Source organism: Gossypium hirsutum, chromosome D09 (assembly GCF_007990345.1).
Source record: "Gossypium hirsutum isolate 1008001.06 chromosome D09, Gossypium_hirsutum_v2.1, whole genome shotgun sequence".
Lineage (NCBI taxonomy): Eukaryota > Viridiplantae > Streptophyta > Magnoliopsida > Malvales > Malvaceae > Gossypium > Gossypium hirsutum.
The window spans coordinates 48761920-48777963 of record NC_053445.1 but is presented as its reverse complement, the minus strand read 5'-3'; the positions used below and the strand labels follow the sequence as shown (position 1 = coordinate 48777963).

The 16044-nt window shown below is 28.6% G+C and overlaps 2 protein-coding genes across 4 annotated transcripts; both read left to right on the top strand.

The window, feature by feature from the left end:
* The first annotated feature begins 5384 nt into the window (after nucleotides 1-5384).
* On the top strand, nucleotides 5385-9152 carry LOC107890787 (outer mitochondrial transmembrane helix translocase). The gene is made up of 5 exons (XM_016815328.2): nucleotides 5385-5837; nucleotides 7117-7417; nucleotides 7806-7964; nucleotides 8122-8417; nucleotides 8837-9152. Exons 1-5 carry the CDS (start codon nucleotides 5628-5630, stop codon nucleotides 9062-9064), a joined length of 1194 nt encoding a protein of 397 aa, XP_016670817.1. The 5' UTR covers nucleotides 5385-5627; the 3' UTR covers nucleotides 9065-9152.
* Nucleotides 9153-10700: 1548 nt separating this feature from the next.
* On the top strand, nucleotides 10701-15931 carry LOC107890786 (vacuolar protein sorting-associated protein 26A). Of its 3 annotated transcripts, none has more exons than XM_041101122.1 (11): nucleotides 10701-10891; nucleotides 10982-11056; nucleotides 11224-11298; nucleotides 11404-11486; nucleotides 11793-11837; nucleotides 12574-12685; nucleotides 13006-13072; nucleotides 14687-14731; nucleotides 14863-14918; nucleotides 15158-15360; nucleotides 15465-15931. In XM_041101122.1, the coding sequence occupies exons 2-11, from the start codon at nucleotides 11037-11039 to the stop codon at nucleotides 15644-15646; spliced, it is 888 nt and encodes a 295-aa protein (XP_040957056.1). In that variant the 5' UTR covers nucleotides 10701-10891; nucleotides 10982-11036; the 3' UTR covers nucleotides 15647-15931. The 3 variants fall into 3 exon arrangements, with proteins under 3 accessions (XP_040957056.1, XP_016670813.2, XP_016670814.2); XM_016815324.2 differs by having other exon boundaries at nucleotides 10703-10891; nucleotides 11414-11486; XM_016815325.2 differs by having other exon boundaries at nucleotides 10705-10891; nucleotides 11414-11486; nucleotides 15185-15360.
* Nucleotides 15932-16044: the final 113 nt, after the last annotated feature.

Below are 16044 nucleotides of genomic sequence, written 5' to 3'. Positions count from 1 at the left end.
CTATTTAAGGGTTGAGAAAAAATAATAAATAATTATAGACATTGTATAAAAAGAAACATATGTTATAAAAATTTATAATAAAATTAATGTTAAAAAAAGTTGAATTCTAACACACCATAAACCCATTCCAATCGTATAATCTTATGTTTACACAAATACCTTTTTACTATTAAGATTTTCAGAAACTTACATAAACTCTTTCCATAATCGAAAACCCGAAATCTTATGTTACTTTTTTTTTCTGATTTATTTTTACTTTTTTAGTTCAATTGTAAAAAAAAAGGGTTCTTTAATCTTTGTTTGTCCCGTGTTTATGATAAAATTTAAAGATATTGTTTGATTCCTTCTTTTATCTAGTAATCCGAATCAATATTTATGATTTTGGTGCCATATTTTTCAAGTTTAGAATAATTGATGAGGTGAAAAAAGAGAGTAGTTTTTTTTCTAAAAAATTAAAGGCAGATTAGCAAAATAATAAATTTGAAAAGGGAGTTGAACAAACAACATAGGCTCAAATTGGTTTATGAATTTTTCGTATTTTATATTATTTAAGTATATATTTTTATTTTTAAAAATGGAAAACAGTAAATAAAAATTAAAAAAATATTTTTTAAATAATCAAAATAGATAAACAATTATGTTATTTATTTTGCTGGTGAGAATTAAAATAATTCTTACATTTATATAAATTTAAAGCAAGGTAAGACATTTAATATTTAAAACTTGTTAAAAAAAACAATTTTTTGGTTTTGTATGAGTTTAAACGCATACCAAATCACTAAAAAAGAGTTTGGTATACTGAAAGTTCTAACTTTGCAATAAATTTAATCTGTTTAAGCAAAAAAAAAAATAGATAGTAAATATTTATTTTTTATTATATTTTTCAAGTCTATTTTACAATCTATGTTTAGAGTTCATAATTACTTTTCTTAACAATGTTGTCTTTAATATTTGAACTTAGACCATTCTTTTAAGAGTGCAATGTACATTATTATTACATCCAATTACCTAATAATCAAATATTCATATTTTAATATGTATATATTATAGATGAGTTTTATCCGCTTACTTTTTATTTCTTATGATTTATACGGATATAATTCTATGTTTTATTTATATTTATATCGCACTTATTAGAAGTATATATATTCCTTATGTCATAGTTGATTTTTTTTATTCACAGCTTTTTAAAATTTGACTTTAATTATTTTAAATATTTTAATTAATTAAAATTTATAAATTATTTCTTTCAAATTTCCGTTTATAATAGTTTAAAAATAAATTTTAAAAGTTTAATTTATTTTATCATTAAAAATCGCGACAAATTTAGTGGACAGTACGAAAAATTGGACCAGCGAGTAAGATTAAAGAACAATGGAATCCCCTGGCGTGTAAAACATGCAAAAGAAGAAAGAATGTTTGAAAGACACGTGTGTCTCTTTAGAGTCGCTTGATGTGAAGAATCTATCATTAATCCTTGTCCCACTCAAATCTTTTTCTTTTCCTCCTTTTAAATTTCCAATGATAGTTATATTCACCGAACAAGTGGTTGAAATAAATCTAGAATTAAACTCGATTTTTTTTTGTTTTATTTATAGTATACTAATTTTCTTTTCTAATACAAAAACTTTATCTTCCTTTTTTGTTTGAATTCTAATTTCTTATAACATATGCCCGCAATCCCAAATAGTCTATTTGATGCAATTTTTAAGGGAAATAAAATAAAAATTATTTCATCTACAAAAATAGAGCACATGAATCTCTTTTAATGTTTGTAACTGATTATGAGTCAGGTCAGGTTAGATCAATATAAAATTTTAGGTTTATTTTTTAGGTTTGGGTTTGGTTCAATTCAAAAAACGAGTTTAAATTTTTGTCAAAGCCCGACCTAAATAAAAAAAAATTAAATTTGAATTTTTTATATAAAAATAAATTTAAAAAAATAATACATCAAATGCATTAAAATAAATATTTCCTAACAAATTCAAAATACATTAAAAATAAGTTTTTATACTTAAATAACACAAATAAATACAACTTAACAAACAAATGTCTCTAAAATAGTAACAAAATTAATAATAAATTAAGAGTTATATAATATCTAAATAATAACAACAAAATAATAACAATATAATAGTAAAATTACAACACAACAACAGTGAAAAAAACATGCAAATGCTAAAAAAATCTTACCTAATGTCCTACCTATATAGAAAATGGACATTATCATTTTATCTAAACCAATTTTTTAAACTTATATTTTTGTCTAAACCCTCTCACTTTTCAAGTGGATTTGAGTGAATAGCTCGACCAATAATCATGTCTAATCCACAATATTAGTAAAAGTCAAAGTTTTTTTTTAAATTTATTGTGACTTAAATTTTATTATGTAAATTATTTACAATGTGTATTATATTTTCAATGTATTGAAATAAATTATATGAATTGAAAATTTAACCCACTTCATAACATTTCAAACTCTCTTTTCTATTCTCGTGTCGTATTGCAACTTCTTTTATACGAAAAGAATTGGTTTTAGTAAGTAATTCATTCACTTTCGTTGCATGTAATGGGAAAAAAAATAGTATTAATGAGTGAAGTAGGTTTTTGTCATCATATTCAGACTTGAAGGTTGAGAAGATTCCACAAAAAGCAATTTCCAGTCTTAATAGTTCTAATTTTTTAATAGCGCCGTTTATGGGTTCAAAATCAACAATATCAGTAATCTTCTAAAGAAAGTGCTTCCCTTTTCTGTACTTTGTTCTTTACCATGTTTAATCCTAAAATATTAAATATTGATCGGGTTGGACTAGACCGGATCATGGGTCGGGTCATTCGACTTAGCTCGAAGTTTCATTCTAAAAATGGGAAGTTTTGATAAAAATATAAGTTCAAAAAATGAGTTTGGGCAAAAAAATAAGGCTCATTTCTTAAACAGGTTAGGTAAAATTTTTTGGTTCGGACTTAACCCGGCCCAAATTAAAAAAAAAAACTTGTTGCTATTTTTATTGTTTTTGTTGTTGTTTTGCCATTGTTTTGGTGTCGTTTTGTTATTATATTGCTACTATTTTATTGTTATTATTGGAAAATATTTATTTTAATACTTTTAATGTATTTGATGTAATATATTTTTTAAATTTATTTTTATATAAATAATAATATAAAAAATTAATATGGGAGGGCCAGACCATATTCAAATTTTAACATTTTTATCCCGTTCGAATTTGAGCAAAATTTTAGATCCATTTTCTGGGCTGAATCCATGACTATAAAACGAACCTAAAATTCTATTCTAACCCGAACCATGATCCCTAGGTTGGACCCAATTGACTGACCTTAGTAGTCAAAATAGCTTAGACGCAGGCACGCAGCCTGGACCTGTGGCCTAAACTTTTGAAGCCCAACAGTCTTATTTTTTCTTTTGGAAAAAGAAGAGGTTCAAAAGAATTGAAACACTATTAGGCTATATCAGTAAGAGGAACAACAGGATGGTTCCTATCCTGCAATAAACAATCGTTGAACACATCCGGTGGATGATTCAGCACACACAGCCCTCCCACTGGCGAACGCCCCATCTTTGACAGATGATCAGCACAAATGTTTGCTCTCTATTAATATGTTTGAGTCTCATATTATCAGAATAATGTGTGGGATAGTTAGTTATTTTGATTTATTTAAGTTATTCAATTCAGTGTTTTTTACCCTTTTTCTTTATTATTATAAATATTAAACTATTTATAAACCTTCCTCTAAACTTTTAAATCGAAAAATAATATGCAATTAAACGCTCTCGAATTCACATATTCCTAATTGTTATAATAACAATGGTGTTAATTGGCCTTTAATTGACAATTTTTTTTTTGTAATTTGATTGAAGAAAAATATTTTTCTAACTTTCTTATCAACTATAAATTTTCAAAAACATTTCATTTTATAAATCTTGTTTGTTTTATTTGAATCACTAAAAATGAGTCAAAATAGAAGTTTATCAAAAGAGAGAATCGCTCGTAAGAAAAAGGAAAAATCTACATTGATTGTCTTCTATCAATCGAAATTTTGTACATTTCAAATAGTGGTAAAGTGAGATCTTAGAGCCGTTTTATTTTTGCAGGGAATGTTGAGTTTTTCATCGTTGCCAACTCAACATCATCATCACATGGAAAATAATAGTAGATATAAATATTAAAATATTGTAGGTAAACTGCCTAGTTGGTCACTTAACTTTTAGGATGCTTTCATTTTGGTCACTCAAAAAGAAATATTTACAATTTTATCATAGTCGTTAGAGAACGCTTTCATTTTAACCATCCAAGTATTAAATATCTTATTACAGTTGACTATATATGCCACATCATGTTTACACTTTCATTTTAATCACTTAACTTCTAGGTTGCTTTCAATTTGCTCTCTCAAAAAATATCAATTTTTAAGTATTGATATGGGTAAAAAGGCTACCTCATAGATTAAAATGAAAAGACAATAGAACCTATGATAATGTATTAAAATATTTCAAATTATAATTATTTACTTCATTGCCGAATGATTTGAAATTTTTTTCAATATTGAAAATTTAAATTTCAAAACATCAAAATTAATTAAATAAATTGTTGAAATTTTTTTACCCCTTAACAGTGTCAAATGATTTGTTACTATAATATTAAAATTAATCAAATTAATTAATTTATTCTCCCCTGCTAAACTAAAAGTAAATAGAAAAAAAATCTTTACAATTAATTAAATTAAATTCTCATTCAATAAGCGATGAAAATAAAATTAATTAATTGAATCAATTGCAAGAATTTTTATTTGTTTTTAGCTTAGCACAGAATATTTAATATTATACAATAAAAAAATAAGTTTTATAAACCATTATTAAATATTAGTTATTTGAGTGGACTCCTTTAAGGATAATTGAAAACATAAAATAAAATTTTAAATTTTAAAAGGAAATTAAATAAAATAATTTCAATATTGTACTAACAAATCATTTGACATTACGGAAAAATTTCAACAATTTATTTAATTGATTTTGATAAATTGAAATTTAAATTTTGGAAAGAGAGGAATTAAAATTTTTTGGCAATGGAATAAACAAGTACAACTAGACAAATTTTTAATGCATTATTTTAGTTTCTATTGCTCTCTCACTTTAATCCTTAATTTTTTTTACCCAGATCAGGATTTAAAGAAATGATTTTTTGTGACCAAAATGAAAGTGATCCAGAAGTTGAGTGATTAAAAAGAAAATATAAATATGATGTGTACATGTACAACCAATGGCTGTTACATCAGGTGGCTAAAATGAAAACTTCTCTAATGATAATGATAAAATTGCAAAGATTTATTTTTAAGTGACCAAAATGGAAGTGACTAAAAGTTGGGTGACGCAAGTATACCGAATATTATTATATAATATAAATTTAGGGGTGGATTGAAATTCGGTCAGGCTGGGTGTGGCCCAAAGTGCTTCCATATTCTGGAAGCCGAAGGGCCTTAGAAAATCGATAAGCACTTGACGTCGAAGCGGAAACCTTTTTCAGTTTCGTCTCCTCTCCTGTTTAAGTTCAAAACCCTTGATTATTCGCAACTTCTACCTAATATTTTCTGATATAATAAAATAATTTTATATGCGAAAGATGGGTTCATCTTCGTCGGAGACGAAGCTCCTGCAAGAATTGATTTTATACGCCGCCAGCGCTGCCCTTAGTTGCTTGGTCCTCTTCGCGGGGCTCCGACACCTCGACCCAAACCGGGAAGCTTCTAAAAAAGCTTTGGAGCACAAGAAAGAAATTGCCAAGCGTTTGGGTCGTCCTCTAATCAATACTAATCCCTACGAGGTATATTTTCTTTTTGCGGGGACAAATTTAAAATTTTTTTTTCAAAGTTGAATGTTTTCAAGCAATTTTGTTGGAAGCTAGATTAACGGTGGGAATTAGTTATCCATTCTTTTGTGAATGTTTATTATTTAGTGTTTTGGTTTAGGGTTTTGCTCGGTTGGAATCGAATCGGAGGCTAGAATTTGTAGTTCAAATTTGCATATTCTTTTTGCACATAAATTAATGCCCTTTATCTGCATTTTGAACATTGAATTCATTAAAGCTTGCTAAAGGGATACCAGGGTTGCTTGCTTTGATTGTTGCCGCTTGGTTTTTTTTGCTTTTCAAGTTGCTAAGGCTCCGTTTAGCATTGAGGTTGAAAAGTATTTTTGAACCCAAACCATGATTTCGATTTTCAAGCCAAAAGTAATTGAAAGTAATGGTAAATAAAGAGCTCTTCAAACTAAATCATGTTTTAAACTGGGATTAACCCAAGCCAAAATTTTTAGCTTTTGCAAAAGTGCTTTTGGCCGAAATTATTTTCTTTTATCTTATCCTCCTTTTGTCGAAGAAGTCCAACACCATTTGACGGTAATTGTATACATTATCAAACTTTTCAAAAGCTCATTTTCACAACATTTTTTTCAGAAGTATTTTTCAACATCGATGGTAAACTGGCCTTAAGTCTGAATCAAACTTGACTAAGGTCTCAAACAACGATCCTGTTGGCACAGCTTTTGGGGTTAAAAGCTGCGATTCACTGCAATGTAATAACCATACCATGGTGACCACCCAGTTCAACTGCCTAAACAGTGTAACACAAAGTAATTCCTACAACTAGCCTGGAATACATAAGCAATCTAAATGAACCTAGATTTCCTTCCATAACTTCACTCTTACCATCGGGGTTCCGGTTAGCAAAGAATTCATCCAGACTGATGGAGGTAGTTACTAGTTATATTATAGGAAGCTGGAATGCTACCTCATGACCTATTAGCTTGTGTTTTTTCAGCAGTTGTTGCAGCCTCTTATTGTATTTCTGTTTGATTTTTGCAATTTTCTAGCTGTTTCCTTTTCATGTTTTCATATTATGTTCAACATCCTATGTAGACCTGAAATTATCATATATAAGAAAGCATGCATGCCACTATACTTTGTAAGTCATGCATGTTCAGTAGTTGTAGATAGAACTTGGTGGAATATCTGCTTTGTGATTTGGTATTAGAATAGAAGCAAGGGATCCTAGCTGTTGATAGGTACGATGGTCTTCATGCTTATTCTTTTGTTTTTCATTTAATAGGATGTAATAGCATGTGATGTCATAAATCCTGATCACATTGACGTGGAATTTGAGTCTATTGGAGGATTAGAAGCCATCAAGCAAGCTCTGTATGAACTAGTGATCCTTCCATTACGGAGACCGGAGTTGTTTTCACATGGAAAGCTTCTTGGTCCTCAAAAAGGGGTTTTGTTATATGGACCCCCTGGTACTGGAAAGACCATGCTCGCAAAAGCCATTGCAAAGGAGTCTGGAGCTGTTTTTATCAATGTGAGGATATCAAATCTAATGAGCAAGTGGTTTGGTGATGCACAGAAACTTGGTAAAGTATTGATAATGTTTACTTTATCCATATTGATTCTAGAATTTTTTGCTTTTCTTTGGAATACATCCTATTTCATATGGTTATAAGTGATCAAAATTGACTTTTTTTTAAATTGTTATATCGAGTTGTAACTTTTGTAGAAATGCGAGAAGATGCTTTATGTAGGTATATGACACCTTTTAAGAGAAAGGACAAAACTGGTTCAACCATCCTATATAAAAAATCATTACCCTGAAATTTATAATACAAACAAGAAAAAGTAGTTGTAAGCTTTCTTATCAATTAAACATCGTTTTGATGAGTTTTTTTCTAATGGATGTATGGTCCCATGCAGTTCTATTTGTTTTATGTATCTAATACTTTTAATCCTCTTCTACTTTTGCAGTGGCTGCAGTGTTTAGCTTGGCATATAAACTTCAGCCTGCCATCATATTTATTGACGAGGTCGATAGTTTTCTAGGACAGCGTCGTAATACAGATCATGAAGCAATGACGAACATGAAGACCGAGTTCATGGCTTTATGGGATGGGTTTACAACAGATCGTGAGTATTTTTGTACTGAAAAGCTGTTATATACTGTTGTCATTCCCATACAAAGTACTGTCTTTCAGGTTTTGTGATAAAGGGCTGTCTAAAGAATGTTATAGGAATTGTTTTCAAATTATAATATAGAATTGAATAGTTATACATTGTTGCGCAGAGAATGCCCGAGTTATGGTTCTTGCTGCAACGAATCGCCCATCAGAACTAGATGAAGCCATACTGAGGCGTCTCCCCCAGGCTTTCGAGATTGGACTACCTGACCGCAGGGAGCGGGTTGAGATTCTGAAGGTGATTTTGAAGGGTGAGAATATTGAAGAAAGCATCAACTTTGACTACATAGCCAGTTTGTGTGAAGGGTACACGGGGTCCGATATTCTCGAACTCTGCAAGAAAGCCGCATACTTTCCCATTAGGGACTTATTAGATGAGGAGAAGAAAGGAAAATCATCTGGAGTAAGTTCATTTTCTTACGTGTCTCTTCTGCGTCCATGTGTTGTTTTTCAGAAAGTATTGCTGAGCAAGCGATGTTACTTGAACTTAGGTGTGAATGTCTAATATAGGTATGTGTCCAACATAGGTAAGTTCCAACATTTTAAAGCTTTTCCATATATTTGGAGGGTCAATGGAGAGTCATATCCACGATCATATCCAAATATGTATCAGACACGAGTATTTCAAGTAAAATGAAGAGTCGGAGCAATATAGGAGATCTTTTTGTCGTCATAAACATTTTTGCCATGACATGAGTAAAACTTCTGTTTGCACGTAGAAGCCATGAACTTCGATATCTTTCATATAGCCTTTGTATTTTTCTGTGATAGCTATCATTGATTATTTATGTTATTAAGTTTCTTGACTTATTTGTTTTTCAGGATCCAAGGCCATTATCACAAGCTGATTTGGAGCGAGTTCTTGCCACATCAAAGAAAACCGGGGTTGCTGCAAATGAATATACCAGGTTAAATTCACAATTACCTGGATGGTCAAGGCAAAACCATAGTGAATCAGATGATTACCAGGTTCAGGCTGCCATTAATGAACTCTCCAAGCTTGTAGTTTCTCAAATTGTTAACCTTCAATCAGATTCTCAGGACACCTGAAATTCATCATCTTCATTCTCAGAATCTTTTATGCAATCTGATGTTTTGTAATATTATTAATGCAATATAAATTTCAGAGTTTTCATTATTCTTATTTTTATGAATATAAATATGTTTGGTAGGTGTATTATTTTTTAAACACGTTTTAGTATGTGTTAGCAATAAACTTAATTTAATTGCTAAATTATAGTCATTTTCTTGATTTATTTTTGGCAAAGGGAAGAAAATTTAAGTGTTAGAAAAATTAAGTACTAAATTTATATTAGAAATTTATATTAAAAAATTGTTTGGTGAATTAGTAAATTTAAGTATTGAATATAATTATGTTGTTTGATATAAGTAAATATTGATTTTTAAAAGATTATTGATTTTTATTGCTAAACTTATTAATATAATATTTTATATTATTTTGGATGAAAACTAATTATGTTAATTTGGATATTTATTTTTTTAATAAAAAGGATAATATATTTAAAATTTTAATAAAATAAAATAATTTAGTATTTTCTATGTTAAATGATAAGTAGTTACTTAAACTACTTATTTTATTCAAAATATTAATTGTTGAAAATAAAAATTTAAAATGATAAAAATTTAAAATGATTATCAAATGGATTTAAAAAAATTCAACTTTTCATTTCCAATAAAATGAAAATTTGAAAATGAAAAATTTCATGATTTACCAAACATACTCTTTCTTTGAATTTTTTTTATAAAAGTTATTACTTATCGTTTTAATTTTAAGTTTAAAATTTATTAATTATTAATTATTTTTTGTTTAACCATTATAATGTATAAATAATAAATAAACTTATTATTATTATTATACTAATAATCAAACAAGACAATAGTGTTGTTTAAGAACCATCAATTTATATCTCAAATCATTAGCATTAGGCTCCCAAATGAAGATTATTACTGAGAACTTCATAACATAAAATTTGAAAGGTTAACAACTTTTGTGCTTTTAGAAAATTTAAGATTTAAAATTTTCGTCTAATCATTAAAATTATAAATATTTTATGTCAAAATTTATTCATTTGATATATTGATTAGGTTGTTCTCATGTGATGTGAAATATAATTAATAAAAAATATATATTAAATGGTAAATTTCTTAAAAACTATTAATGATAATAATTATATTAAAATTTTAAAATTTAACTTTCACAGTAGATGAACTAAATCTCTAATTTTATAAAAATACAGGGATTAAGAAATATATGAGATTAAGAAATATATTTAACCTTTTCTTTTATCTCATATATTTAACGTTTTAAAAATTATATTATATTTAAAGAGTATGAAAGATATCTAACAAATATAGAACATTGCAGATAAATTTTTAAATTTTCACCTGAAAAAACAAAACAAAATAGTTATTTCATTTATATATATGAAATTATTTAAATTATGATTTTAAAAAATTAATAGGATGAGCTGTAAAAATAGCTACTTAGGTTTAAATCACGTTTTGATACAATAAATTTTTTATTATAAAATAATTAATAACATTATCTATTTATAATATTTATAAAATAATTAATAACATTATCTATTTATAATATTTTGGTCCTATTGACCGATCCGATTCATTTTCAACGACTATGCTTCTATCACTCAGGAGATACACACGTGACATCCCAGGAAAAGCACGTGACGGCTACTTGTAATGGACGCGCGCCCGTTTTTGCTCTCGATTCGTTACTGTGAAAACTGAAAAACTTGTTTCTCAATGTCGATTCCCGTTACCGTCCTGGGATTGTCGCCTCTTGCTGCGGTTTGCCAGTTCCCACTTCAATCCCTAATATAACCGTAAATCAGCATGGTAAGATCTCACATTCAATTCCAATTAGATTCTAAACTGCTGCTTATTGAAAGCAATTGAGATTCTTTTTTCTTTCTTTTTTTGAATTAGAATTTCCTGATTGAAGCTTTCAAGCCGGCGTGTTCTATCTCCATAAAATTTTCCGATGGAAAAACTCGCAAGCGGGTATCTATCTTGATCATCTCGGTTCTAGTTTCGTTTGGACAGAAAATTGAATCTACCATTTCATTTTCAACATTGATTGTTTATTTAATTTTTCACGAGCCATTGTGCTGGATCACTTTTTTTTTTTTTTATTTTCTTTTCTCTTTTCTCTGTTTATGTATGATTAGGTCCCAATTAAAAGGGAAAATGGCCAAACGCTTTTGGCGCCGCTTTTCCGAAATCAAGAAAATATTGCTGGGAAGGTAGTTATCTAGTTTTTGTTCACTTTGAACATATTGAGGATCATAGCAATAGCATTTACGTTTTATATTTATAACGTCAAAATTTGAAGAATTTTTTGTTCTTTGCCACCTTCAGATTACCATAGAACCACATCAAGGGAAGAGAATTGAACATAATGGTGTGAAAGTTGAGCTCCTTGGCCAAATAGGTTTGTTCTTACTTCTTGCTCCCTGTCACTGTCAGTCCACGTTTTAATTATAATTCTAGTCTAATGTAATAGCTGAATACAGACGTTTAAGAATTAAGAGTATCCTAATTTCTTACCCAGCTATGTTGTTTCGGTTTTTCATTTTTCTTGAAGTATTTTCTAATACTAAGTGTGTAGATGTAATTATCCAAATACAAAAATGAAAAAAAAATGAACATACGTATATATTAAATCATATCTATATTTGACACTCACAATTAGTCTGAGAAGATGAAATCAACACTAACTTTGGTTTTGCCTTCCCAGAGATGTATCTTGACAGAGGCAACTTTTATGACTTTACCTCTCTTGGTGAGTATTTTCTGATTTTGCTTTTGCTTTTGCTCTCTCCGCCTGGAAACTGTTTAGATGTTCGTTAAGTGGGTGCGGGGTTGGGATGAATTTAAGATCTTAAGAGTTCAATTCGTCTTTCATACGTTTAGAGGCTCAAATTGTACGCAAAAAATTTCGTTAAATTTTGCCATCAGTTCATACGTTATGAGTAAGTTGTACATTTAGTTTATATACTCTAATTTGATATTTTTAATTTATGTACTTTTCAAATTTAAAATTTCAGTCATATGTCAAATAATAATAGTTAAATTTATTAAATTAAATTATGCTATTATCATTTGTGTAATGTTATATCAGTTTATTATTTTCGCATCATAACCACAAAAGGCATGTTATTTTAGTTAATGAATTTAACGGCTTCCATTTCTGTCAAAATTGAATTTAAAAAAAAACATATGAACTAAAAATGATCAAATTGAATATTAATAATTAAATTCACAACTTATATATAGCACATGATTAATAGTAGAATTTGACCTGATAGATTTAATTATTAACATTTGGATAGAAATTCCAAAATTTAGAAAGTACAGAGATTAAAATTGATCAAATTAAAATATAAGAATTAAATCCACAGCTCATGCATTATACGACTAATAGCATTTGATCAGAAAATCTTTTAAACTAAGTTGTTATTCTCTGTCGACTGGTTTGTATTTTTTTTTTACTATTTTTATATTCCTAAATTTTGCAGTACGTGAATTGGATGTTCCTGGAGATATATACGAGAGAACAACGTATCCATTTGAATTTTCTATGGTTGAAATGCCATATGAAACTTATAATGGTGTGAATGTGCGGCTTAGGTATGCTACCCTCTGCTTAAAATTTTTGAAAATAAAATTTGTTCGTATTTCTTCTTGGCAGGGAGTGTTATGTTGATTACTAGAAGTTTGTTTGCTATACATATTTTTGAGGCTTAAAATCCAGTTTGATTTTCATGACGATATATTTTGGGTACATACCTTAATAGAGGTTGGGAATTACTCGGATACGTATAATATCATATACTAATTTGGAGCTCTAGAACGCTTTTTAGTTTTTATTGGTCTGCTGATGAGGTTGGTGACGGGATGCTCTATAATCCGAGAATTCATTTTATAATAGTTTGATTTTTGCTTCTCAGGTATGTCTTGAAAGTAACAGTTAGTCGTAATTATGGTGGAAGCATAATCGAATACCTGAACTTTTTGGTAAGTCTTTTCATTACTCAACCTTTTTTCCTTTTCCTTATATTAATTTTGTCTTCTTTAAGCATAATGTTGATCAAAGTACTCATACTCAACATTCTTATTATAAGAAAATTATATTTACATTTAGCTACATCATCCTTTAAATATCTTTATAATATATCAAAATTCGGTTAAATTTGATTAATATGGGTGTAGTGCAAAATATTTAAGGAAGTAGAGTTATATATAAATGAATAGAGTTTGAATAAATGAACCTTTATTCATGTTTGTTTATTTATTTTTAATTTTATTTATGTTCATTCATTTAAAAATGTATTTTTTGTTCTTCTATTTAAATTATTTTTTAGATTTAACTATTCTTTCATTTAAGTTAAATAAATTTATTCATTAACATAAATACAAATAAATTTATTCATAAACTTTAATAAATTAAACAAATTTTGTTTATATTTTGAATCATTTAATAAATGAACTTCAAAATGAAGAAAAAGAAAATTATTTATGAACTGAATGCTGTATTCGGCAGTAAAACATTAATATTTGCTTTAAAATGATGAGTACTTTTTGCCTTTAAACCTGACTCATATAAGAAGCCAACATCATTGTATTTGGCTTTTTAATTATTCTTTCAGGACATTTGTTGTACCCATCCTTGCATTTATGCCATGTTGGGTTATATATTTTAATATATAAATTAACAATAAATTAATTTTATTTGATAATATTTTTATGTATTTATATGATTTGTTTTGAGTAAAAGGAAAGGAATTATTTTATTTAATATGAAGAGGAGTTATTTAGTGTTCTAATTTCAAGTTTAAATTTATATTAATTATTTTATATTACAATAAACTATTTTAATAGTTATGTAATAATTAAGGTTTTTCTTAAATTAATACACTCGATTATCAAACACCGCATTAGTGCACCATATTGTGCCATTTATTCTCGTCGTAGAATATTATTTTCATCAGACTTAAACCTAACTAAAATAACAAAATAAGGGTTCTACTCCCTTTTCACCTGAGTTAAGTTTAAGTAAAGGAACATAGGGGAATGAGTTTGATTCAGAGATTTTTTTCCTATTCATGTATGATAGATACGTAAGGAGATTTTCATCCCCTGTATGCTATTTTACGTATTCCATATTAAAAAGGAATTGGGAATAGAGAATCTATACTAAAGAAGGGTCTAATTCTTTAGTATATGTTCTTATTTGATTTGATATATTGTAGTCAGCTACATCGGCGAATTAGGTGAAGGTGCGGAAAGAGAGGGATTCGAACCCTCGATAAACAAGAGTCTACATAGAAGTTCCAATACTACGCCTTGAACCACTTGGCCATCTCTCCTACATAATTATTATGGCCGATATCCTGAGCAAATAGCGAGTTATTCATATTAGATTGTTCGATAGGTATGAACAATATCAATTCTAACTAGGAAACTTGCTATAAAAATAGAAAACTTTTCATCATTTTTTTTATCACTTTTTCTTTAGCCTCCGGACTGGAAGAAATAAAAAAAAATGGAATGCTGTCTACTTTTATGTTATTTCGAATTGCCAGTGATGTCCCGTTAGAAACTTCTTTTTCTTTTTGCTTGGCTTATCAGGTTCACAATTATTCTCCACCTCCATCAATCAACACTAGCATCAAGGTGAGCGACAATTGTCTTCATTACACTGATTCTCAAAAGCATTGTATTTTTTTTATTCAATCAACTGCCACCGACCACTAATTCATTTGATAATCATATTCAATTTTGACAAACATCAATCCCATTTGCAGATGGAAGTTGGAATTGAAGATTGCCTGCACATTGAATTTGAGTACAATAAAAGCAAGTAAGTTGAAACATCTATGGATTTTGCTAAAACCTGACATCTTAGGTCGTCTTAGAACAGTGCATAGGTTTTAAGTTGATGTTAAAAAAATATAAATACAATCAGTTTTTTAGTGGGTTAATTGGTTTTTGATATACTCGAGGGACAGGATATGCCATCGATTTTTTATTTCATAATAATAGGAAGCAATCTTCGTAGCTACTTTGTATCATGTAGGATTCAACTAGAAACTGAAGTAGTGGGGAATGGAAATCCAAACCACACAGGTATCATCTGAAAGATGTAATTATAGGGAAGATATTTTTTTTTCTGGTGAAGATAAAGATTAAGAATATGGATATTGAGATCAGGCGGCGAGAGTCAACAGTAACAGGAGCCACTAACCATGTTGAGACTGAAACACTAGCTAAATTTGAGTTGATGGATGGTGCTCCTGTCAGAGGTATGTTCATAACATCAGTTTCTAACACCCTTTGTGCCTCATACCTGATACAACTAACTCATATATAATTATTTAGTGCTAATAAAATGAGGTTGGTAATGAAGGTGAATCAATTCCAGTGAGGCTGTTTCTTAGTCCATATGAACTGACGCCAACACATCGCAACATTAACAACAAATTCAGTGTGAAGTACTACTTGAATCTTGTGCTGGTAGATGAGGAGGGTCTCCGCTATTTCAAACAGCAGCAAATCACTATCTACAGGCTGCCCTTGCAGGATACCTGATTATTTTAAACCCTCACATTTCATCAACTAATTTAAGTTGAGATGGTCTTATCATTATTTTTTCTTTCATTACATTTTTAATACATTAATTATTACTATTCAAATATGCAAGCTCCGTTCAGAAACCGTATTAAACTTGTATTGAATAATACCAAAAAAAAAAAAACTAAATTGAAATCCCTTTGTAAATAGGTTTAATGACTAATATTTATTATATTTTGATAATTCATTTGTATATATTGTATATTCATATTATTTTTATGTCATAATTGTATTTAATATTTACATTATTTTTATATAAAATTTAATATATTATTGTCTTATAACATGTTTTATTTTTATTTAAAATTACTATATCTAATTATAACGCCCGAGACGAGAGTAGTAGAATCAACTTA